This window comes from Ictidomys tridecemlineatus, chromosome 6 (genome assembly GCF_052094955.1).
Source record: "Ictidomys tridecemlineatus isolate mIctTri1 chromosome 6, mIctTri1.hap1, whole genome shotgun sequence".
Lineage (NCBI taxonomy): Eukaryota > Metazoa > Chordata > Mammalia > Rodentia > Sciuridae > Ictidomys > Ictidomys tridecemlineatus.
This window is the reverse complement of record NC_135482.1, coordinates 36,522,521-36,549,498: the sequence shown is the minus strand read 5'-3', so window position 1 is coordinate 36,549,498 and position 26,978 is coordinate 36,522,521. Positions and strand designations below refer to the sequence as shown.

The 26,978-nt window shown below is 34.8% G+C and overlaps 1 protein-coding gene and 1 non-coding gene across 3 annotated transcripts in view; both read left to right on the top strand.

Moving 5' to 3' along the window:
* Otogl (otogelin like) overlaps nt 1–26,978 on the top strand; it is a 124,283-nt gene that overhangs the window by 35,574 nt on the left and 61,731 nt on the right. The window contains exons 18-26 of one of the 2 annotated variants that reach the window (XM_078053100.1): nt 3,459–3,583; nt 6,333–6,542; nt 8,543–8,708; nt 9,287–9,361; nt 11,925–11,977; nt 13,684–13,846; nt 17,815–17,922; nt 18,663–18,801; nt 25,829–25,963. In XM_078053100.1, the coding sequence (XP_077909226.1) occupies nt 3,459–3,583; nt 6,333–6,542; nt 8,543–8,708; nt 9,287–9,361; nt 11,925–11,977; nt 13,684–13,846; nt 17,815–17,922; nt 18,663–18,801; nt 25,829–25,963 (1,174 nt within the window). The remainder of the gene's footprint in view (nt 1–3,458; nt 3,584–6,332; nt 6,543–8,542; nt 8,709–9,286; nt 9,362–11,924; nt 11,978–13,683; nt 13,847–17,814; nt 17,923–18,662; nt 18,802–25,828; nt 25,964–26,978) is intronic. The other variant, XM_078053101.1, reaches the window with a different exon arrangement.
* On the top strand, nt 8,132–8,315 carry LOC120888769 (U2 spliceosomal RNA). Its single transcript, XR_005732456.1, has one exon. It is a non-coding gene; the product is annotated as a U2 spliceosomal RNA (small nuclear RNA).

Here is a 26,978-nt window from a genome sequence, read left to right as displayed (position 1 = left end):
AAAGTGGCATATAAATCTTCAAGGTCATTTAGCTCATGTACTGGAGCTAGGCTTTGAATATTGGCAGTGTGACTCAGCCTTTGGGCTAACCACTACCTGTTGTTTTCTATGACCTATCAATACTTAATAGTATGTTATTTTTGAAAACGTGCAGCCTTTTAGACAATCTTAATGTAATTTTGTATTAGTGGCAGTAAGTTATACTTTAAATTATGGATATTATTTGGTAGTAATGATAGCTTTAAAGCACATGTTGTATCTAAATTTATTGTATTTTATGGAAGTTTGTGTTCCATTGGAAGAAAAGCAATAAAATACATCTGTATCCCTCCCTTAAAATTAACACTTATCACATACCTGTGAAAACAAGCAGTGCATAATTTAGTGTAGATGTTTTGAGCAACTGTTATTTTGCTAAAAGCACAGTGAGAGCAATTTAAACAGGATGACATGGTTTACCTCCTCAAGGCACTGGTATTGAAGGTTGGGAGGGGATCAAAACTTTTAAGAAATATTTGGAATCTGAAAATGTAAAAAAGTATGTGGTTGTTAGGGACTGAGGAAGGGAGAGGCTGGATGGGAGATGTTAGTCCAAGGAAACAGTTTCAGTTGGAGAGGATGTGTAGAGATTTATTATACAGCATAATGTCTGGAGTTAATATATTATATACTTGAAAATTGCTGAGAGAGTAGATGTTCTGTGTTCTCACACAAAGATGGTAAGATCATGGTGAGGTGGCAGGTAAGTTCATTGGCTTCATTTAACCATTTCACAGTGGGCACATGTATATACCACCAAAACATTACTTTGCACACCACAAATATATACAATTTTTATTTGCCAACCAGACCTTAATAAAAAAAAATTAAAGAAGAACTGTTTAGTGCTAGGCAAGGTATTCACCAATAAATACATAAAAACACTGAGATAATTTTAAAAAATTAAATGTTGAGCTTTGTGTTTGTAGCTAAAAACATAGTAGGAATTAAGAGAAGGTCATTAGGGCAGAGAAGTCAAGGGACATTTCCCAGGGGAATTGTTCTCCATGTAGCAGGCTTTTTTTTTTTTTTTTTTTTAAATACTTTTACACATACTCTTTTTTTTTTTTTTTTCTGTTTGGGATTCTTTGCCCTTCCTAATCTTTCCCATGAGCTTTTACTTATTGTTCAACCCAATTCAGACATTACTTGCTTCTAAAAGCTAGTTTATATCCCACCAGATAAAATTAATTCTAATTTTATTGTCTGCGAAAATCCTTTGTTTATCTGTTTGGCTTCCACCAAACTGCAAGGCCTGTGAGACTAAGGATTATATCCTTGATTCTTGTATTCATAGGAATATATGTTTTTTTAGTTGTTGGTGGATCTTTATTTTATTCATTTATTTATATGTGGTGCTGAGAATCAAACCCAGTGCCTCACACATGCTAGGCAAGTGCTCTACCACTGAGCCACACCCTAGCCTTTATTTTATATGCATAGGAATCTTGTATATATTGGACAGACAAATTGAACTGAGCAGAACTTTTAATGAGGCATTGAGAAGAAAATTTGGAATGGGTTGGGAGAAGTGTCATTTAAATTTTTTTTTGAAATTAAAAAAAATTTTTTTTATCTTATCTCCTGTGTGATTAATTTGTTTGGAGATAATTTTTTGTTTTATTTACTTGTAGGTCAGAATATTAATATATTTATCCTACTTGAAAAACAGATACTACATCAAGAGGCTTGGTTAAGATGTTCAGAAAAGATATTAAGCCTGCTTTCTTTGCCTTGTTTGTCAGAATGGGTTAGCCGTCAGTGTTTAACAGATGGCAGATCTGTCTGCCACTTTCTAAGGCACCAGTCTCCTCCATGCATAAACATTCAGGCGCGATAAGAGTACAGGATAATATTTCAGAGTCAGAGATAACTTTTGAACACTGTTTAGCTTTCCAACTAAAGTAGTTAAAATTCTTTGCTTCACAAAGGTTAATGTGAATCTGCAAACATAGTTTAATGGAAACTATTAATTGAAAATTTATTTTACATGCCTTGTTATAGTAAATCAAGTATGTTGAGCTGAAAGGCTATTTTTTTAAAATGAAATATAATAAGTAAATAAGTCTATATTTTGGCTCCTAATTCTTTTTTTTTTTTGTATTTATTGTTATAAGTAAACTAAATGAAATAGAGCAGGGCTCTGGATCAGTTCCTCCTGGGAACCCTGACTATGTGCATCATCCCAAACTGTTTTATTGTCCCTGGGAGGGAAGAAAAGGGGAGGGGAGTGGAGGAAAAAAAAAAACACAAGAAGAAAGGACTAGTGTAGGTCATGCAATTGAACCAATGAGATTTTGAATCAGATGTTTGTTCTAATTCTTCGAAGTTCCAGAGTGGTTTGATTTGAAGAATAATAGAAAAGGAAGGAGAGGGTGGGATGGGCATTGAATGAGCATTGTGGAGTGACTTGTGAAGCCCCTTTGTTTCTTTCCTGTCTCAGTCATTCTGGTGAGGAAACTTCATTGAGGGTGGTTGAGCTAAAGGCTTACCAAAGTAGTTACCAAAGGACAATGTGAAGAATTTAGGAAAAGCCTATCTTTCTAATTGTTGTGGCAATTAATGCAGTCAGGACTTGTGATGTGGTCAAATGCTTCCAAAAGGAGACTGAGTTTACCTTAATTCCATATAAGTGGTTTTGACAGTGTCTGGCACAGTGTCCAGTAGGGACTGTCACTTAATAAATGTTTGTTGTTGAATCAAATAAATCTTGATGGCTGCTGGAGATGGAATTGTGTATTGGCTCCTAAACACTGATGTGGTTTCTAAATCTGATTTCAGAATGCTAAATGGTTTTCTTCAATTTGGGTTTGTTGAGGAAGCTGAAGAAGTGAGCAAACTTGGACAAAAGGTGTCTTTCATACTGTTTTCTTGGAATATTCTTTTGGTTTGCTTACTTCACGATGGAACTTCAGTATGTCAGGATTCATGATGGAAATTGATATGTTCAACCAAAAATATAGCTTATTTATTTTTTGAGACGTTTATCTTTAGCCTGAAAATAATCATCTGAACTACCCACACCTTTGACTCCACATGCACTTAAACAACACACATTAAAACTTTGGTTTTGTGAGTAATGTTTGATTAACTCAATGAAAACTAGATTTGAATCTTGGTTTTGCCATTAATTAGCTTAATGAAATTTAATATTTCTCTGAATTTTTGCTTTGCTTTCTCAGTAGAAGCAGTGATAGATTGAGGTGAAGATTAAATAGAATCCTGTATGCCAACAAGTTGGCAAAATGTAAACTCTCAATAGCAGGAAGCTATTATCACTACATTTTTAAAAACTGGCAGAAAATTTCAAGCTCTAAGATTTTTTTTTGTACATTAAGAAAACTAATATTCTATTATTTAAATATTTGAAGATTATGAACTAATAAAATGAATGAGTGAACTTTTTCTTTGCTTTGTAGTTCTCCCTCAGGCATGATAGAAGGAACCCCACAACTTCATGCAAATGCATGGAGGGTTTCCTCCACCTGTTTCGCACCTGTTCATGTGCCAATGGTAGACCCCTGTAACATTAATCAACAAAACAGTAAGTCTTCCTTTCTGCATGTAAACTTAGGGAGAATGTTCCATATGCTGCTCTAATCTTGTGAAATTGTATGGTGATTTTAAATTCCAGTTTTCTTTATTATGCTAAGTCAGTACCATTCCTTATATATTTTTGTTTAATATTACAACTGCATGTAATTGAGGCTATCAAAAAGAACAGAAAACGACTTTTATTTACTCTTTTGCACTCACAAAATTACTTATTTTAGGTGTTTAAAGAAATCCCTTCTTCCCAATTGTTGGTTAGCATTTTGGAGCTTTTGAAATATTTGAATGCTAAAGAAAAGTCTCTGGAAATACTTTAATAATGATGTCATAGTTCTGAGATGTTTGACTTCTGTTCTACAGTGTGTTAACTTAGTGATTCTCCTGTTTATGACAATCCCATCATGATATCTTATTGACGCCCATCACCATTCCTACTCATAACATATGTTGCATCTCCATAAGCAGGAAGCCAGTCACCCAAAGATGGTCTGGGACTGTTAGGCGGATATCAGTTTGCCCCAGAATTCCAATTTGCAAAGATAATGCAACTGATGTGAAAAATTTGGGGGTGTATGTTTTTAAACTAAAGCTTCAACAAACCATGTTAAAATTCTACTTAATTTTCAGTGAAAGGAGATTTCTTTTTGGTAAAATTACTTTATAAATAAAAATGTACATGCTTAAATAGATATTCTTATAATTTTAATCTTGTTCCTTTAATTGTTTGGCTGATTTAACATTTTTACATAGTTAATTTTAAACATTACTAATACTGGTTAGGCATTCACATACAATTTCTAGATTTTATGGTGGTTATATGGGAAGATTCTGTTGATTGTCATGGTTTTTATTAATAACTTGTTGTTTTGGTGTATTGAAAAAACCACAAGATAATATTGCTGTCAATACTTTTTCTAAAGAAGAAAGTTGAGATAGCTTTTAAAGTTGAAGAAGATTGTTAACTTTATTGATTTTCCTGTCCAAAGATGGCTAGACTAGAGATTTTGACCCCTATGATTTACTTACTACTTTTGATCTCATGCCTATTTAAAACATTTTTCTCAATTCTATACCCTATATTTCACTAACCTACCTTTTCTTCAAATAGTCTTATTTGGTTTGTTTCTTCATTATTAGATTTCTTCCTTGATATTTCAACAAGTTTATTTTTTAATAGCATATACAAGTTTAAATAGAGCTCAATTAATAAATTCAGTTTCCCTCTTGTTTCTTCTCCAATCATCTTTTACTGTATGTCATTTTGCTGTGTTTTCCATCACTCTTTCCCCATGCTCTATGTCTTCTATAATGTATATTTTAGATATTATCTTCCTTTATTTTTGCCATGAACTGTGATTATTTTGAAAAAATTTTTTGAATGGGTAAATTCATGAAGATCCTCAAAGAAAGGAAAATAAATATACAAAAGTCAATAGCTACTCTGTATTCTGAAGATTTTTTTTCCCACAAAGATGTTCTCGAGTTACCCTTTACTTAATGTCAGTAGAAATATCTTTTGGTTGACATATCCTTAGGGCACACAATAATGGTCTCATTCATATATTATATTGCTTGTTCAGGATCCCTTTGTGTTAGGAATATGTATACCAACAATATACTGCTAAGTCTAAATGCCTTATTTTCAGATGTATGTGCATACCCAGAGGGGGAAAATGTAAAAATGTAGGCAATTACCATGTCTCCTTACTAATAATTAATATACTTAAATTTCTCAACCAAATAAGTTTAGTATAATTCCTTAGTATTGAAAAAATTCTGATGTCTAGCAGCTTATCTGCTCTCTCAAAGACAATGACAATGTAAAGATTGATTAGCTATATCTGAAGGAAACCCTGGCAACCCAGGAGCACTACATTAAGGAACCACAGACCCAGTCTTTTTCAGCAAGATAGGATCTAGATTATTTTGCCAAACTTGTTTTGTTAATTCAATAAAGGATTATATCTGGCTAGTCATTCTCAAGGGAAAAATCAATAGATTTCAAGATCTGATAATAAAGACCTGCCTCTAAATGAGATAATGGCAGTTATAGGTCCGTGACCCTTAACATTTAATCCAATGCCTAATTTCTATTCATTACTTTTGTTCTTACATTCAAAGATTCATTTATCAAGCATGATTAAGCTCTTAATGTCTGCCAGGCATTGCATACTATGCATTGTGCCAACATTGAGTTCAGTGATTATGTGGCATCTGCCACATTACCATTCACCTTGGAGACTCCAGTGGAGTGAAAAATGATTCTTCATCCCTCCTGAATAATTATATTTTCTATAATGTTATCCTTACATCCATAATCTGGAACCACTTTCATTCTGTGTGGTTGTCTGGAGTTAAGCCTCTCAATATTCCCTAGTTTTTCATAGCAGGTTTCCTCAGATGGTCCTCAGGCAATGGGTGATTGAGGCTCCTGCTTCTATCAACCCTTTTGTTACTCCTATCATTCAAGTACAAAAATATTTTTTGTTGTTGATATATTTTTGGCTAAAAAAATTATTAAATATGTACTAAGTGCTGTTATTAGTATTACCAAAATCATAAACACACACACACAGGAAAAAACCCTGTAGAAGCTGGGTATATTGACTCTCATTTAAAGTGATGTGCAACATAGAATGCTTCAGTAGGAAATCAAGGATACTTGAATATGCTTGAATAGTTCTGGAACTTGGTAATTAGGGGTAAGATATGAGATGCTAATGGGAATCTTTGCCTGTCAGTTGGGTATGCAGCGCACTGTGATGTCATCCACCAGGAGCTCTTTGCTTCTTGCCACATCTACGTGAGCCCTGGGCTGTACTATCAGCTATGCCGCCACGATGCATGCAAGTGTGGGAGCCCCTGCCTGTGCAATGCTCTTGCCCACTATGCCTACCTCTGTGGTCAACGTGGAGTTCCCATCGACTTTAGAGCTCAGATTTCATTCTGTGGTGAGTTTGATGGCACTGATAAAGACTATCAAAAAACACATCAGAGATTTTTGTTTTTACAATTATTGCTCTTATTATTTTTTTAAAGTCTCAATATTGTGTGTAAGTTATTTGAAATAGTGTACAAACATGAAAAACAGATGAAGTATTTTGTTCCCTAAAATTGGAGATATGTTGGATAAGACCAAGAACTTTTGATTGTTTATGCTGTAAGCAAAATTAAAGTGTAATTATGTTTGATATGTGCATCAGAAACAATTAGAACATTTTGAAAAAATTCTTAGGATGAAAATGTCATATTTAAATATTGAAAAGTATGGAAAGGCATCATGTGATACAGTGGCAAGTTGATCTGTAGTTAAAAAGGATGGGCTCCTTGTGTGTCTGGTAACTTTTTTATTCACGAATCTTTATCAGGTCCCCAATTAAATTGGTGAGACTCAGGTTTTGGGGGAACTCCTCTGTCTACCTCTCTACTCCCACAGTAGTTTGACAAAGCATTGTTATTCCAGGAGTATCGTTGGCCAATATTGGTGGTAATTGTTTAGCTTTAGCTTTCTGAGAAAAAAAATAATATAAATATAAAAATAATATAAATTCATATACCAAATCTGTACAGAATGTGTCTGGCATTATGAGTTTGTACAGGTAACTTTATTTTATCACATCTGTCACAGACACTTCCTAGCTTCTTTCTGTATCATATTAGCAGATTTCATCAATTGCAGGCATTCGCTAGCCACATCCCTGGGGCCCTTGTGCTTTTGTGGATGAAATTCTTTGGAGAAAAGCCTGCTTCTTTGTTTACATGTGGTCTCTGGGGGTTTTTGTGCTTCAAGCACAAAACGTTGAATAGTTGTGAAAGATACTACTGTCTACAAAACTGAAAATTCTTAATATTTGGCCCCTTGGAGAGGAAATTTTCTGACTCTTGCTTTGGTCCTTCCTTTCAGCTGAGAGTGCTGATCTTTGAGCATCTGAGTTAAGGGTCTCCAAATTCCTTACTTCGTAAAGGACCAACTTATTTTTTTTTCTGTTTCTGAGATCCAGGATTACTAGGATCAGTCCTCCCCTCCAGCTCTCACAGCTCTGGATTTTCTTTCTCCCTTCATCTCTGGCATCTGGGATATCCTCCCATTATATATTTAAAATAATAAATTTATTTATTCAAAACTTTTTAGTGTTTGTACAAGTGCATTTTTAGAATATCTCTGTTTGTCTACCATAATCAGTCTGTTTGGAGAAATTGGAAGGGTTTTGGGAAAAGTATAAACATGGTTAAGAAGCAGAAAAAATGGCTGGGGTCGTAGCTCAGTGGTAGAGTGCTTTCCTAGCATGGGTGAGGCCCTGGGTTCGATTCTCTGCACCGCATATAAATAAATAAAGTCCACTGACAACTTTAAAAATATTTTTAAAAAGGAGAATAAAAAAACAAAACTATGAATGGGCATCCATAAAGTCAAAATTTGTCTTCTTTGTAGAAGACTGAAAGTTTACCTAGGTTTAAAGAATGCTGTAACGATGATGGTGACAGTATAATAATACCGAGATTCAAATTGGAGAAAAAGAAAGTTTATTCAGATACATGAAAACCTTACATATTAAAGATCAAGTGAAATATCTGTTCTTATCAGTTTAATATTTGATATATCCTCTATCTGTGGACAATATATTAAATGGACTTTTGGAGCAGGGAGGTGGAATAGGAGCTTATTCCATCCACCCCATACATCGACCTGGTATTGTAGTACCTCCAGGAATGGTAAAGAATCACACTTGAAATAACTTCAAAATAGAAATTTTATTCTTCTGTTATACTTATTGCTAAGGCCAGGAATTGTTTATTTATTTACTGTTGTAGGATTCTGGAATGTTCTATGCTAATCCATGTAAAATAGCTTTTTTTTCATGATTTGTGTCCATCCTGAATCTTTAAGTAAATGTACCCTGTTTCTGTGCCCTGTGGACATCTTTCTCAAGTGACTTTCCTTTGTCTTTAGCTGTGGTATGCCAAAAGGGCATGCTGTATCATCACTGTTCCTCATTTTGCCGCCATTCCTGCACCTCTCTCTCTTCCCTGGAACAGTGCAATGATGACTGTGCTGAAGGCTGTAACTGTCCTGAAGGCAAATTTTATGAAGACACCCTTAACTTTTGTGTGCCCATGTAAGTCATGGAAATGGGTTGATACTATCAGTTTTTATTCTTATAAGTCAAATGGGCTTGCTTGCTTATTTCTTAATGCCTTTCCCCACTCCCTTTGTGTTTTTATATTCACAAATAGCTACAGAAGGAGCTAAGGAATCTGACAGTTAATCCTAAGTTTATTCCTACTTGCTTTTCACATACCCAAATCAATAACAGGGCTTATGTTTCACTGTTATGTAGCACATTTTAGTAGCAGGATTGTAATGTCTGTCAGCACTCAGAAGTTTCTCAGTTTCCACATGAGGTGAAGACTTTGGTCGTAACACACAGTGCTAAATGATTTATTAGTTGTGCTTCTCTGAAGTGCATTCAGTGACTTTTCTTGTAACTAAACTAAGACAGTTTGTGATTTGTATTTTGAAAAACAAAATCTGAAGCCACACAAGACTATATTTAAACAATTTCTGCTATTTGTGAATAATGACAACTTGAGCATATGCCTAACAATGACCTATTAAGAACACAGGGTGTACTTTTAGTGACTTGACAGAATTCATATCCCATTTTATTTACTTAACCTTGTTTTTCTGTGGTAGATATCACTGCCGGTGTCATTATAGGGGCAGCGTTTATCAGCCTGGGGAGCTCATCCCAACACCCTCAGGGTTATGGTAAGTTTCAATGAATATATTAAATACATGCATAAATTACATTTAAATAATATAGAAAGCCTGAATCTTGTATTCATCACTGCATGACAGAGTTCTGAATTTGTCACACAGCGAAACAAAAGCCTTTTAATTAGTTTTAGTTCTTTGACTGAAATTACAGGTGGGATGGATACTCATATACTGTATATTACTAAGGGTTTTAGTTTCATGGTTTATCTACCAGCTCATAAAAGGTAATTCCAAAATAGATTTGAATGATGTCACATACAGGAGTAAGTGCACCTCTTCCCCAGGGACAGCAAACCTTGTATGATATCACCGTTATCCAGTTGTAACTGGCCTGTTGCATTTCAATTGTAGCCTGCCTATTAAAAACACAAGCACGTCTGTGCAGCAGTCCACATTTATCTTTATCCAACTGCTAACCTCCCTTTTTCAGGTGCACCATAGATGCTTACGATAATAATATAATGTGAGATAATGGTAATAACAACCATAGTCTCTAGCCATTACTGTGCACCTTCTGTAGTCCTGGTACCATTCTGTGTTTTACATTTATTATTAAACACTTAACACTCTCACCCTAAGAGACAGGTGTTTTTGCTTTATGCCAATTTATATGTGAGGAAAATGAAGCATGAGTGGCTAAGCAACTTGAGGGCAGAGCTAGGATTTAATCCCAGGCATACTGACCTTGCTGAGCTTGCTGTACTGCAGACAGCGCAGTAACTAACTTGGCATCTACAGCAGGATATCATTTATACTCAGCTTTCCTTATTGTTGTCTCCATCTCCTCCTCCTGCCCCCACTTAAGCTCTTGGATCTTTCTCTAGTAGATTGCACTACTATTCATATAGTTTCCCTAGCTAAAATCTGAGAGTCCTCTTTGATTCCTTTCTCCTACTCAACACACCTAGCCAACAAATCCCCAACAATTTTGGATTTTCCCTAATTTCATTCTTTATGTTTAATTGATATCCGTTCCTTTCTTCTCATTCTATGTTAGTAATGTCTTTCAACCTGTCTTCTCTAAATCTTTCAAAATGATCTTAGTTTTTTTTTTTTTTTTTTTTGCGGGGGGGGGGGGTGTTGCTATAACAAAAGATCCCAGGCTGAGCATTTCAGAAGAAAAGAGGCCTATTTAATTCACAGTTTTGGAGGCCCAAGAGCCTAGTACCCATGAAGGCTTCTGATGAGGGCTTTGTGAAATCCTTTCTTAGGATGTGCCCCTATGATGGAGTCAATTAGGCCCTACCTTATAATATTACCATATCCTTTGGGGTTCAGGCCTCAACATGAGTTCTGGTGGAGACAACCACATTCAAGCCACATTCTTCTTGCTTTTAGTCTTGCTTCACTTTTATTTTGCCAAGACATTGACTCTCTTTTGAATTTAATATAGTTGAATTTAATATAATTGAATTTATTTATATAAATTAAATAAGAATAAAGTCCTCATTGCAAAAAATAAAAAAAATTCAATATATTCAAGTATAGTGATATAATTTGCATTCTTTTTTAAAAACCTATGTCCCAGAAGAGGTATGGTAGGAAGACCTGGATGTATGGTCTGAGGTCTGTCTGTCTGTCTCAGTTTCTCTGCACCCATAGTGTCGATGTACTGTTAAACAATGCACAGGCATATTTTTCATGTGATGTGGTCCCTTAAGACATCAGTCAGTTTCTTCATCTGGGGTCAAATATAGGACACAGGATCTGCTCAAAGTTGAAGGAAAAACCACTAACTGAGAACTCGTGTGTTGTTCCCTGTCATGCTGTCTTCTGAAGGGATTTTCAAGGTCAATTTGCCTGATACTGTTTTCGCCTTATGCCCTGACTTTAGATTCTGGGTTGCAAGAATGATGCGATTCCACTCTGTTTTCAGTGCTGCTGTCAGAATGAATTTCCTAAAATTCCAGCCAACCATATGGCTTAACTCAAGATAGCATCTCAGTAGGACCTGGCATCTGCCTCCTTTACCATCCTCACCTCATGGCACTTAGTCACAGAGAACACTGTTTTACCCTCGTGGTTTGTGTTTCCATCTAGTGTTAGAGCCTTCCTACCTTGTCCATGTCATAACTGCTATCCATTCTTCAAATTGTTCAGGCTTTACCACCTTTGACCACCCTGATGTCAGTTGCTAACAGATTTTAAAATATCTTGTTTTGTTTTTGCTATCTCTTAAACCTATTTCTGTATTGCAGATATCACACTGCATAAATTATTGTCTATTTTCCTCTCCTAGCAAGATATAAGCCCTTGGGTCAAGACAATTAATCTGAGTCTTTATTCCTATGCCTCTCACAGTGGTCCATACATAAAGCTGTTGGATAAAAATATGTTATACTGAAATAGCTGTAAAGTTGGACCTGAGGTAATAACTTATTTGTAAAAAATGTTGTGGGAAAAAATGTAATGTTTGTGTATGTATTCAATTCTTTCACATTAAATTATTGTTGCAATATGAAAAGAGAGAGAGAGAGAGAGAGAGAGAGAGAGAGAGAGACAGAGAGAGAGAGAGAGATTTGGATTCAGAAGTTAACTATTTCTTTACTTCTAGCCAGTGTTCAAATGGGACTGTGCAATGTGATGAATCAGCAACGCCCTCCACTGGTGAGTTCCAGATCAGTATTTGCCTCAAGGAGAATGCAATCTGGTGCTGACCCTGGTCTTCTGAGAGAAATCCTCTGTCCACCACAGCTCTCCTTGCCCATGTGCCCAGATGCAGCCTTGCAATGTTTCCCAACATGATGTGATCCCCAACTTTTTCACATTTATAATTAGCGTATTTCTAGGACAGTTTGGGGTGAGCGTATGTTGTTGCCTAGGGCAGAGCTGGTCAGCTCAGGGATGCTGCCTAAATGCTGCCTGCCTGTGCTTCAGGTGCCCCAAAGGCTTTAGGGATAGTGTCTAGACACTTGTTGTGACCCATTACCGAATCAGAAATTGAGACACTCTACTCTAGACCAGCACTACTGAGATGTTAATGTGTATGAAACCAATGGAATCTTATTAAAATGCAGATTGTGATTCAGTAGGTCAGGGACAATACCTGAGATTTTGCATTCTTATCAATGGCCAAGGCAATGCCAATGCTGCATGTTCCTGGACTACATTATGAGTAGCAAGGATCTGGGTCTGGTAGCAATCTATTAAAAATGGCATATAAAAGGACATCTGTTGTCATATCTCCTTAGCCGTCATTTTACACTTGAATAGCTTTCTTGATGATCTTATGTTTTAGGGGATCCTATATATTTGTTTTCATCATTCAAAGAAAGAACCCCAATTCTTAGCAACTTTGGAGTAATTCCACACAAATAATAATGCTTATTTTCATTTATATTGGACAGGAAGAGATAGGCTGATAAAATTAATAGTGAGCTATTGCTTTGTTAATTTTTGAATGGCCAATTATGTACTACTGTAAATTAGCTTTGAATTATATGCATTAGATTTATTTTCTGAGTATTCAGGTCAATATAGGGCTTCTTTACAGACGAGATGGATCACACTTATATTCAGTAGGGCATTCCTGCTCTGCCCCATTTGCTTCAGGGTGATGTATAGTTAAAAGGGGAACCCCTGGTAGCCAGCTTTCTCATACTTAAGAATCCTTAAGATTTATCTTTTGGGTCCCACATAAGGGGTCTTATTGATCCCTGAGAACTCAAAAGCTCTCTGGAGAACAGGCAGTGCTGATTGGGCTTTTATTATACTCACTTCCATATGTTTACAACATAGGGATGAAAGTAATAACTCATCGTGAAGAAAGATCTAGAAATATTCTGTTTGTTGTGGCTTTATAAAAGTTTAAATATATATTGTTTTCTCAGCCCTCAAAAATTTTAAATACACATTTGAATTAATCAAAATAGCCTGTTTCGTGACCTCAGAAAATTATAAATGAATTAGTTACTGCCTTATGGAAGGCATCTATGGATTTTAAACTCATATTTTGAGTTTTGGAAGCTTTTGTGACTAAAGAGAAGCTGCCTAGGGAATATTTGTAAGTCCATCAACTAAAAATCACAGAATGGTGGGCTATGGTTGTGGCTCAGTGGTAGAGTACTTGTCTAGCATGTGTGAAGCACTGTGTTTGATTCTCAGCACTGCATATGAATAAATTAATTAAATAAAGGTCTAGCAATAACTAAAAAAGAATAAAATTAAATTAAAAAATCATAGAATTAATAAGAGCATCAAAACTGGTGCAATAGTCTATGGTGACTTTTGTTTCAATGACAAATCTATAGGATTATTTGTCTATGGAGCAAATATAAAGTTAAGGGCATTTCATCTGCGATTTATTTCTGTAGTTCATGCCTGCCCAGAAGGAAAGGAATATTTTGACTGCAGGTTTCCTCATCCTGAATTACCAGCTGGTGGTGTAAATTGTGAGACTACATGTGCAAACTTGGCCATGAACTTCACTTGTGCCCCATCTTCACCCTGTATAAGTGGCTGTGTTTGTGCTCCAGGGTAAGACATTTTTTTTCTTGATAACACAGACCATTCAGGATTTGACAGAAAGCATAAGAACTCTTAAAAATATTATTTACAGAAATAGCCAACATTATTGTTTCGATCAGTGGTTAACTTTGAGTTGGTAGCAAGAAGACTGTTATTATTTTGTAGGTTCATGTAACATTCATGTAACATTGTATATTATTATTATTATTATTATTATTAGGTACCGGGGATTGAATTCAAGGGCACTTGACCACTGAACCACATCCCAAGCCCTATTTTGTATTTTATTAGAGATAGGATCTCACTGAGTTGCTTAGCGCCTTGCTAAATTGCTGAGGCTGGCTTTGAACTCTCAATCCTCCTGCTTCTACCTCCCGAACTGCTGGGATTACAGACATGTGCCACCGTGTCTGGCCCTTGTATAGTATTATTAAAGTAATACATGAATTGAGGAGAGAACTTATTTCAGGATGAAATTGGAATTTCTTCCCTGGTTCAACTGGGATTTTTGAAAACTGACACAACTAATCACTCCTCATTTGAAACATTCAAATATGTATTTTCTATATATTTTGTTGCTGCAGTAACTTGTTGATACTAAGTTGTAATAGTGATGCCAATTGCCTTATCATATGGATGTTACAGAAAATAGTGCATTGAGGCTAACCAGAGGAATGGTTAAGAGATTAATTGGTTAAGAGTAGGAGCTCTGGCTTCAGACAACTGGAGCTTAAATCTCAACTCTACCACAGTTAGCTCAGGGATTCTTTTTGCAAATTCCTTTTGAAATTCAATTAGGCATTGTGAGTTGTGGTGTGTAGGGGGCACTCAATAAATATGAGTCACTGTTTTATGGCTGTGCATCTACTCTTATCTTTGTAAATTTCCTTCAGTTGCAGAGAAGTTGGTACCCATGAAAGATGAAAAGAATCTTGAGACTAATAGCTTCCTAGCAGGCACACATAAAATCTGTTCTCCCAGGCCCTCCCTCCTCTGTAGAGAATAGAGGAGCCCCGCACGGGGAGAGCCATCTCAGGCAAACAGGTCACCTTTTCTTCCTCTATGAACATGTCCACACAAAGAGATTCCGGGGATCAGCTCATATAAACCATGAGCAAAGAAGAGAGAGGTCTTGTGGTTTGGTTCCCAGGAGAATCACCTTTGTCTAAATGGCCCCCATCTGGAATAGACTAAAGAGCCAAATAACGTGGGACTGGCATTAATCTCTTTACAAAGGAAGGGCATAGGAGGCAGAGAAAAGTAGTTCTCAAAAGAACAAGTGCCCATAGAACAGATGAGCAAGGAGGATATTTAATAAAAAGGAAAAGGAAAGATAAACCTATATATGGTAAATAAATTAAAACCTACACTATTGTTTGATTTATTTGATTTAATTATGATTCTTAGGGATTCAAGGCTGATTAAAATCATCTCCTAATCTTGTTTCATAAAGTGTGCTTAATGCTATTATTTTTTTTAAATCATCTATTTACTGATACCTCTGGCTTCGTTCTATTTATTTACTGGCCAAATCTCATTACGAACACAGAAATTCTCTTCTACCTTCTGTGATTGTATTTAATATGGCTTAAATTGACTTAGAGGCCTCTAATTGGTTTGGAAATAATTTTATTAACAGGACCTTGTATTATGAAGTCAGTTATGGCAATGTGATTTTCTTTGTCTTCCATGTGACCTTATCTGGCTCATTTTGGGACAATAGCCTAGTATCACTTGTTTTCATGGGGCCTGGTAGTGCCAGAAGTTCATTCTCTATAAAAGGACCTTATAACTCTAGTTCAGAAATTGCTGTGGACTGAAGAGATGGAAAGTAGAATAGTACACAAAGTCAGATAACAGTTTTAAATATTGGTCCTCATTAGTTGTAAATCTTAGGGTGAGTTACTTTCTCACTTGGAGTACTGATTGCCTCTTTTTAAAATGGATGTCATGATATTTATTTCACAGATGGTTGAGCATGTGCAGCACACCAGTAATGTGGTAGGAGTCAGTAAATGTTTATCACACACCCCACTACCCAAACCTACTTAAAGAAGTTAATTTACAGTGATTTGTGCTCCGCTGTTCCTACTTCCAGTTTTTGATCAGTTATAAAAAACTCACCAGCATACATAATCATTTTTAAAACCACTACTTTGAGTGGGTATGAAGGTTCATTTGGGTGAGACAATTAATGTTTATGAAACACCCAGTGTTTGGGACACTATGGGGATCAAGAGGAGGTACTAACAGTATCTAATGGTAGGGTAGTATAACTGGGATAAAATGAGTTAGTGACATATTTAAAATGGTTTGAATAGTGTCTGGGTCGTAGTAGTCAAGAATATTGTTTTTTGTTATTGATGTCCCTGTTATTACTATAAGACTTTTAATCAGTGCTTAGTTCATTGTGATGAGCCCTCCAATAAAGATTTTTTTTAAAAATTACTAAGAAGCGGGGAGCATATGTGGGGATTGGGGATATAAAAGACTGCACTGAGAAGATTGCACTCAATTGAAACTTAAATGATGAGAAGGGTTTTCTGGAAAGAAGGAAAATGCAAAGCTCAGATGGAATGACAAGAAGTTTGGGAGAGTTGAGATGAAAGATTCTAAAATCTAGGGTATTTTTTTGTGTGAAAGAATTTATACACATAAGCTTATACATAATCATTTGTACACATAAGTTTCTTTGTCCATTTTTACTCAACAACTGAGTATCCTCTATATGCTAGGCACGGAGACCGAAACATCGACAGGATATTCCTGGTCCTCCTAAAGGCTATAGACAGCATATACAAATGAGGAAGCACAATCCTAAGTAAGAAGAACTATGAGAAGGACAGCTGAGCCCTAAAGAAACATATGTCATTATTTCTATTTGAATTATTATACTTTAAAGCAAATTGAGAAAAATTATATATTTTTTCTATTTTAGCAGCTATTTGTTTTTATTATTTTATTGTAATTAATAATACATTATTTCATAAATTAATTCATGGATTTACATAATAAATTATTTTAAATTTACTATTTTATTACTATATTATATACTTAAATTATTATATTTATAATATATCTCTTTCATATTTATTACTTACTTATATTAATATTTATTAGTTATAAATTATGAAAGATTTTAGAAAACAATTTTAATATTGAATAAAGATTTGTAGTGAGGGCATTGAAAAAAATTCTACATATAATATATATTTAATCTTCATATCAAAATACTTTAACACACTAAAATCAATTATTCTGACAGTAATTTCATATTAATATTTATATTATATTTTAAAACAAAATTTGTATATATGTTTTAATTTTTATATTTAAAGATACATTTAGATACTTTTTCATAAAAGAGTGACATTTTAAGAGGGAGATAACACCTCAAAAGTAACTAACACTCAAAAATCATGTTAATGAAAAAGAACATGAAATATTTGATTTGATAGATTTTTACTTGAAAGCACACTTAAACAAAATTCTCATGATTTTAACTCTAAGTGCTCAGAAAGATGCTTTTGCTTGTTCTGTGTCCTGTAGTAGAAAATGTCATTGATTTCATAACTTACTATTTCATCAAAAAGTTATGAGATCCCCACAGATAATCTTTAAATAGCAAATAGTGAGGATAGTGTCCTTTACTTTCTCTTTAAACATTTTTTTTCAGAATAACTTGCTTTATCACGAATTTAGGCCTTTGTTTCTTTTTTTTAATTGTACTATGTGAATAACAAAAAGGTAAAAATATCACATGTAGTCAATTTGCCTGGCATTTTACTTAATACTGTGACATATATTTAAAAAGTGGGAGAAAGACTGGATTCAATCCCCCAATTCATCAGATAGAATATGCCTTACACAGCTATAGTAAATATAAAAGACAGTGTTGAATATGATGAGATTAGTGGGTTTTTTTTAAAACTGGATTTAGCAGACTGTACTGATTATCTTATTTCTTCATCTGGAAGGATGGCAGAGCACAAGGGAAAGTGCTATGTTCCTGAAAGCTGTCCTTGCATCTGGAAAGACTGGGAGTATCTCTCAGGAGAAGTGATTGCTACACCTTGTTACACCTGGTAATGAGATCCATTAATTTCACAAAAACTTTCCTAAGCAATTGTATGACTTTCAATTATGTTGTTGAATTTACTTGATGTACAAATTAAGCCTGAGGAAATAAGGTTTTAAAGGCATCCAGGAGTTTGGTGGAGAGCTACTATCTACAAGGGCACCATACCCTTGTTTTTATGTGTTTGTTCAACCTAGAAGAAAAGTGAGAAATACGACAATTTGAAAATTTAATAGGAAAAAGTATCTTGAATGTGTAAGAAAATGCTAAAATGTTCCAAAGAGATCATATTTAATGATAGCTTTTCTGTTTGGAAATAAATGAAAACAATACCATAAAAGACAACTTGAAATATAATTTCCTTAAAATAGAGACAAAGATTCTAAAGTCATGTCAAGTATTCAATTGACTTAAATACAGGAGATGGCATTTTGCTTTTTTGGTTCACTATCAGACTTATGTTCAAAGACCAATGTTCAGTTTTCATTTCATTAATTATTTTCCATGTGACCCAGGCACAACTATAGGCTTGATTTTTCTGTCTGACAATATATTTAAATGAGGGGATAAACATATGCCTAAGTTGTCAATGTAGTAGGTGTTATGAGAATGATTGGCAGTATTTTTATGAGTTATTGGCTCAGTGAATGCTCTTGCCTACACACCATATCCTATTTTTTGTGCCACTTGAAAAACACCAATTAGAGCCAATTTCTTCCTAAGGTAACTTGTGTTATTTTTTAATAGTGTTTGTCGACGAGGAATGTTCAATTGCACATATTATCCTTGCCCAGCTGTGTGTACAATCTATGGGGACCGGCATTATCATTCTTTTGATGGTCTGGAATATGACTACATCAGTGATTGCCAGGTTTTTTTGATAAAGGTAAGTCACAGTTACTCATTTTTACTTGAACTAGCAGGGGGATAATATTAAAAAAAAAAAAAAAGGGACAAACTTGACTCAGAAAGAACCCGGTGGTTGAGGTTCCGAGATGTAACTTGTAGATTTGGAATACATCAGCCTGTAGGTATGGCTAAGATTGTAGGGGTAAATGAGTATATCAGACATTAGGAGAAAAGGGTAGATAAGTAAGAAAACAAACTAATCTGTGACATATAAATTCATGTATCATTAATAAAACTTATGAAAGTCACAGCAATTTTAAACAAATTTCCTGAACTCGTTTTTAAGTTTTACCGTTTGTAGGTGGTAGGCTAGTTCTTTAGCTTTCTGTGCCTCTGTTTCCTAATCTATAAAATGAGGATAATAATTGTATGTGGCTCCAAGTTAATTTTGAGAATTAAATAACATATGTGAGGTTCTGGGTTTGATCCTCATCACCACATAAAAATAAATAAATAAAATAAAAGTATTGTGTCCATCTACAACTAAAAAAAATTTTAAAAAATATGTCATAAATGTGTAAAATGCTTAGATAGTGCTTGATATATAATGATGATCTATAAATATCAACCATTCTTCTTATTATTAACTTGGTTTGATGAATATAAATATAATATGTTAAACCATACACTGGATTATGTATTTTTTGTGATGATAATGAGAGATTATTCTTAATTCTAGAAATGCTACTTTGAAGATATACTTTGGTAAGTTTTAGTCTTTAGATATCTGATAAAATCCTTAAAGTCTCTCACACATGTAATATATTTGGATTACCTGTGTACCTAAATTTTATTTAGACATCATTGATGCCAGAAGTAAATTTCTAAATGAAAAATGTAAACTTTAGAAAGGATCCACACAAGAATACACTAAATGACATTTTTCCCTCCAGCAAAATAAAATGCAATTAATGCATATTTTTTTTCTGGGTATGGCTTTTATGTTATTAGAGGTGTATGTGTGATCCTTCATCAAGAAAGTAGACTACATCCCTATATCAAGAAAGTAGACTGTTATTTTCATTTTGTATTAATTATATTAAAAATAAAAAACAGTAAAATCTGTACTTTCTAAATGGAAGCAAAGCTTTTGCATATATTTTAAGCTATTGAATTTCTCTATTAGTACTTATCTCTTTTAGGAATGATTTTAAGTTTCTTATAGAAACTTAAAATCATTCTGGGAATGAATTTGGTAGTCATACAGAGAGGATGGTAAGTACTTTCCTGTCGGTTTTGTGTGTGTATATACATGTGTTGTTTTGATTATTTTTGAAGCATGAGGAAGGTGAAATAACAAATATGCATTCCATTCTATCTTTATTTGTGTTCTTCAAATAAGCCACATTTTAGCAAGCAATTCCATGTTAGAATCTTCTCATTCCCCAAAGTGTAGATAGATCATAAACTCAAAAGCTTGAAAAGATACTTAATAGTTTATAGATTTGTATGCATACACAGATTTCTCCTCAAAACTTTCAGATTGACTTTGGATCTAATTCTCATTTTCTTTAATATATATGTGCCTTTGCTACTCCTTTAGGTTACTTCTGCTTTTGACTTTCTGGGTGTGTGCTCTTTGAGTCTTTTAATATCTTTTCTGGTTTCCTCTCTGACTTTTGTTGCCTTTTCTTCTTGCATAAGCCCCCATCTCTAGATGAAGGAGTTGGCTCCCTCAGGGTAAAGACCAAGTCTTTAGTAACCATTATTTCACAAGGAAGGAAGCCCCAGCTGGGGAAGAGTGATGGGTATTGAATGTTGATGGAACTAACTGTGTATTCTTGGCTCTCTGCCCTTTCCTCTAATGCCTGGCGAGTTTGTCCACTCCTACCATCTTAGCCATACCTGCAGGCTGATGCGTTCCAAGTCAACAAGTCATAGCTCTGACCCTCAACCGCAAGCCTGTCTTTCTGACTCAGATTTACAATAATACATCTTTCTATTCTATAAATCTTCCCACTACTCATCCTGCCACTATGTTATTGTTTACTAAGAACCTTAGTGACGTCCAGTGAGCTGCCTCACAGTCAGGATGCCTTTGCCGGTCCTTTAGAAGTCTCCATTAGCCCCCTCTCTTTTCTATGTCTTTTCTCAGGGGATTCTCTGTATGTGAATTCCTCTTCTCCCTCAAAGAGATGTTTCCAGCTCACAGTCCAGTCCTATTCTTACTGTTCATAATAAATTATAATTATACTAGCAATTTGTTATTATCCATGGGAAATTTCACTAAAATTAATAAAGCCAGAGTCAGGCCCCGAAATGTTTCAGGACAAATTAACCAAAACATACTTGGTAAGTTAAAAAACACTTCCTTTGGTCATGAAACATGGTTACTGCATATCAAAGACAACGTTGCCAATGCAACTTAATTTTTACAGTCTTAAAATATGATTATGGCAAATCGAACCCCACAGTGCTTGAGTTATTTTCTGCCTTAATTTTTCTTTGGTGGCATTTTGGTTTTGCGTACTCCAAATGCCAAGAGCTGCTATGAAGGAGCCTTTCTTCCTCTGGCAGAATCAGTATTTCCTTTGAGAGGCCAGCACCTTTCATTAACTCTGCCTTAGTGTCAGGAGTCACCACTGTGAATGGTGGATTTAATTCTTTCTTCCTCCTCAGCCTGCTCTCTTTCCTTTTTGTGTGTCGATGAAAAATTCCAGGATTTATCTTTTTTTTTTTTAATTTAAAAAAATTTGTTCTAATTAGTTATATATGACAGCAGAATGCATTTCAATTCATTGTATATAAATGGAACACAACTTTTCATTTCTCTGGTTATACATGATGTGGAATCATATGACTAGTGCAATCACACATGTAACTAAGGTAATGATGTCTGTCTTATTCTGCCATAATTCTTACCCACCCCTCCCTTTGCTCAATCCAAAGTTCCTCCATTCTTCCCATACCCCACACACCCTCCATTATGGATCAGTATCTACTTAACAGAGAAAACATTTGGCCTTTATCTTTGTTACTTATAACATCTTTTTGTCTTGTGAAACTGGTCTTTTATTTCTTTGGGCCCTATTTATCAAATTCAAAAGTATTTCCCTTTTATTTTCCAATGGACTCTTAAAAAGTTAATATTTAATTTTATTTTAAAAACATATTTTTTTGACCTCACATTTGAAGAGGTGTTTTCAAATAGTGATTGTGCAGAAAACATTTCAAGTAGGTTTTTTCTTATCTCTGAATTGTGTGTTTTTAAATGTAACCAAGGTCAGGGACAGACCACTTACCCTAATTTCAAAAATGCATGTTCTCTGACCTTTTATTATTATGGAGGTTGTTTGATTTTGACTATAAATAGCACAAAGAATAGAGCAAATTATTTTTTAATGTCTTGAAACAAATTTAGGAAAAAGGTCATAACTATTTCTTGAAGTAAGATATGGTTTAAGAGAAAAAAAAAAAAAGATGAGAGAACCCTCCACCAAGTTTCCCAGACACCAGCATCTTGAGCTGTGCTATGAACTCAAAGAAAGAGAAACTTGGTGACTTCAGCAGAAATGGGCAGCAATTATTTATTCCAGCTCCCAGGTTTCAGAGCCAAATGCTTCTTCCATGAAATCTATGACAAGCCCCCTGCACAGCTAGGTTTTATGCCATTTGTTCTAGATGAGGTTTTTCAATTTTCTCTCCAAGTAATACTGCAAATATTCACTGCTCTCCTGAAGCCTCTAAAAACTTTCCTAATTTCATCACTTTCAAATTTGGATACATTGAGTAGTTATTACACAGTATTTCTTTAGTGTTTGCTATAGGCTGGGTCCTAAACTGAGAAGTGGAGGAACCGTGATGAGTGAAAATAGATGTGGCCTTCCTTTATTTGAACGTCAGGTTGGTGGGGGAGAATTGTTTTTCATTTAATTACAAAATTCATGTAAAATCATTACTGTAAAAGTGAATAATTACCTAAATGCAAATACAAAATTCAATGAAATTTTTAAAATTTCTTCTTCTTTTAGTCTTGAAATCTCTGTTTCCTTGCCTTCTCTGATGTAAATTTGCTGATTCTAGTCTCTGATTCCCTCAGTCTTCTCTGGTGGCTCCTTTCTCCAGTTCTTAAAACAATGGGTCTCACAGGTTCCACCTTTCCACACTTTTGTTCTCCACAAAGCCCTCAGTCGCTGGGGATCTCATAAGAACTTGAAGACGCCAGACACAGTGGTGCACGCCTGTAATCCCCACAGCTGAGGAGCTGAGGCAGGAGGATGGCCAAGTTCAAAGCCATCCTCAGCAATTTAGTGAGGCCCCTAAGCAACGCAGTGAGACCCTGTTTCCAAAAATGAAAAAGGACTGGGGAGGAGTTGGGGTTATGGCTCAGTGGTAGAGCGCTTACCTAGCATGTGTGAGGCACTGGGTTTGATTCTCAGCACAGCATATAAATAAATAAAGACCCTTTGACAACTAAAAAATATTTTAAAAAAAAGGGCTGGGGATGTGGCTCAGTGGGTAAAGTGCCCCTAGTACCAACCAACCAACCAAACAAACAAAATCTTGAAGTTTTAGACCCTGTTTTATTTACTTATTTGTCCTTAGACTACTCTATCAGCAGAGGCTTCTTTTGGGGGTAGTTATCCTTAAAGGGGGTTGGGTTATGACAGGTTCAGAGATGGATGTGGAGTATGATAGTATACCACCTTGAGAGGTGCTGACAGCTCAAGTTTTGAAATCATTTGGAGGAATATTCTCTATTAATGTTTTCAGAAAAAAGAGAACAAGAGTTTTGAGGAACCCATGTAACACATCGATATTGACCTTTTCCCTTCACTTTGTAATCATTACTTACTATGTTGCCTAGCAACTCTGTGGCATTATTTCCAAACCTAATATTAACTTGAAATAAATTAGAAATGGAAATTTTAAAAACATGACTCTTAGACATTTCTATTCTTTCAAATTTCTGTCAGTAGAACATGCTATTGTAAGGCAGACCCTATAATATAAATTATTTCTTGACATCCCTGATTTAATATAAAGAATGAAGCTAACATTAAGAAACGGTAATTAATAGCAATAGAAGGGTAATGACAATGGAAAGCCTTTCAGCCAGTTTTGCTCATTCTTCCATCTAAATAACTCTTCTTGAGAGAAAGAACAAAACAAAACCCTGAATTATATATTTTTCTTCTTTGAAAATTATTCATAAAAGCATAAATATGTGGCATTTTTTTTAGTAGTACAATGTCATATCATCTTAATGACCCTTATTATTTTGCTTTTCAAAATTTAGGCAAATGCTTTGCAAAAGAATTGTCAAAGAAGATGCAAATGCTCTCAGCACCTATCAAAGAAAAGTGGGTCACATAAAGACATATTAATTACTCCGTCAGCAGCATTCATTAAAAACCTTTTCTCTAGGCACTAGGCTGTAGTGATACTAATCAGTCAGGATGGATTTTTGCCAAACTAAAAGATATATTGCTTTCATGTTCATATTGCTAGTGATGTGAACAACCAAGTGTGGAGAATTTACATGAAGACCTTATAAAAGTTTCCAAACCTTGGATGATGTTTTCTCACCATGAAGTTAGACACTGACTTACCTGTCTCACAATGAAGCCTCAGGAAATGTTTGTGGGCCTTTGAAACTTGGACACAGAGTCCAAAGGGAAATGTCACATTCCTTTCTTTCCTTTTGATGAAATTCTCCCATGAGTTAAGCGAAATGATTTCTACAAGGCAGTAGTTTTTAACTTTTAGGGGCATCAGGACTGCTTTGGAAATTGGACAAAAACCATGAACTTTCTTCTGAGAAAACTAAATATATGAGTTAGTTAGTGAATATGTTAATTTGCCGGATTTAATTATTTCATATTGTATACATATATTATTTCATCACATTTTACCCAAGTATATGTAATTATAATTTCTAATTGAAAATTGAAAATTGAAAAAATATGTGTAATATATATAGTATAATTTTTATAATGAATTTCTGAGGTGTGCCAAACCTAAGAAGCCCATTCATAAAGGTGGCCTATGGAAAGGATCTAAATACACCTTAGATTTAGAGTGTATAAGGCTAAGTGATGTTCTTTGAAACTTATAATTTCCTATAAAGGTAGCCTAAAGCTTACTTTTCTCTTCAACCATTGCTAGACCTTTCCTAATTTCTTTTTTTTTTTTTTAAAGAGAGAGTGAGAGAGGAGAGAGAGAGTGAGAGAGAGAGAATTTTTTTTTTAACATTTATTTTTTAGTTCTTGGCGGACACAACATCTTTGTTGGTATGTGGTGCTGAGGATCGAACCCGGGCCGCATGCATGCCAGGCGAGCGTGCTACCGCTTGAGCCACATCCCCAGCCCCCTAATTTCTTTACTAGAAATATAAAAGTGAGACAAAACAGATTAGGGATTTAAATTCTGCCTTTTAGTTTTTAAGAGACATTGAACAATCAATTAATCCCTTTTAACCTCAGTTTCCTGATATGTAAAATGGAGATAATATCACATTCAAAAAGTATCATAAGAATTAAATAAGGTATCATACATAACACTCAAAGCAAACTCTCAAATAATATGCATTATTTTATTTACTAACTGATTCCAAGGGTTTTATATCTATTTTAATTTGTAGTCAATAATCATTCAGCCTGAAAACTCCCTAAAACCAAGCTTTCTGCTTTATTTTACATGTTGTCTAAAATGAAAATATTTAAGATTTTCCTAACTGCCTCATTGTCTTGTTGAATATTTACTGATAAAAAAATGACAGTTGTTGATAAGTTTGAGCTATAGTGACTATATGGAAAGGAAGTTTTGCTAGAATAAATGTTAACAGAGGGCTTAGAGGTAAGTGTTTAGGATTGAGCTTCTTTTCCATAAATTTTTTCACATTGTTAGATACAAATAATTTTCATTTTTATTTTAGAAGCAAATTGTTTTTCAATTCCAATGCAATATATTATAAATCTTGTTCTTCTTTAATATAGTTTATTCAATAGCTGAAGTTATATATTGTGTGTATTTATATTAATGAAATGTTTTTGACATTACAGAGCACGGATGATTCAGATATATCTGTCATTGCCCAGAACAAGAAATGCTTTGACAACGATATTGTTTGTTCTAAAAGTGTTTTGATTTCAGTTGGGGACACTGAAATTTACTTGAACGATACTCCTTACAAACAGGTTAGTGAACTATTTCTCTCAGGATCATTTTAACTTGCCCTGAAGATACTTAAAATAGAAAAGAAATAATTTAGGGTACTTCTTTCTCTAAGTAGTTATGAGATCAAGACTTTCTTTGGTAATTTTTTTTGTGTGTGTGGCTTCACACACGCCTTGTCTTTTCTGTTTATACTCTACTTTTTTAATTATCCAATTCTTTCCCCATTTCTTCCTTCCCTAGCCATCAACACCTATTACCTGGATTCCTTCAAAAGCCTCCAAACTGGACTCCTGGTATCCAGTCTTAGTTCCTCCTCTCTAACCCAGCCTCACATACTGCATCCAAAGTGGTTTTCCTAAAACAGAAATGTTTATTCATTCCCACATTCTAAAAATTGAAGCTTTTCATCAATTCTCCACATGCTCTAGGTTCTTTGACTCATTTTTGGTTATTCATGAAATGCCATTGCTTCCACCTGGATCTGTATTTCCAATTAACTTACTCTGGTGCAATATGTCTTCGTTTCTGCAGGGAGCTCCTCCTCACTCTTGTTAGATTATGCATCACGGTTAATGAAACTTTTTGTTTCCCCAGTTGTCTATGAGCTATGCGAGTACTGGTGACATTGTTTCTATCATTTATTCTTTTTTCCTTGGAGCCTGCCTGGATTAAAAGAATGAAAGTTTCCTTCATTCCCTCACTTTCTCATTCACTCATTCTTTCATAATGTCTACTATATTCCCAAACCTGTGCTAAGTAATGAGGCTACAACAGTGAGAAGATACTGCTATGCTTGCCTGTAAGGAACTTACACTCAAGTAAATAAGGGTGTGAAGTTTGATATGCCAGGACTAAAGTCTATAAAGGTCAATAGAGGAAATCTCGGAAACAACCTAGGATGTTTATGGTAAATGTTAGGGGCATATACTTTGTAGTCAGCCAGGACTTACTTAGCACCCCTGTCTGTCACATGTGAGCTATGTCAATCTTCTTAAATTCACTTAACTTCTCCAAGCTGTTCTTTCTCATCCATAA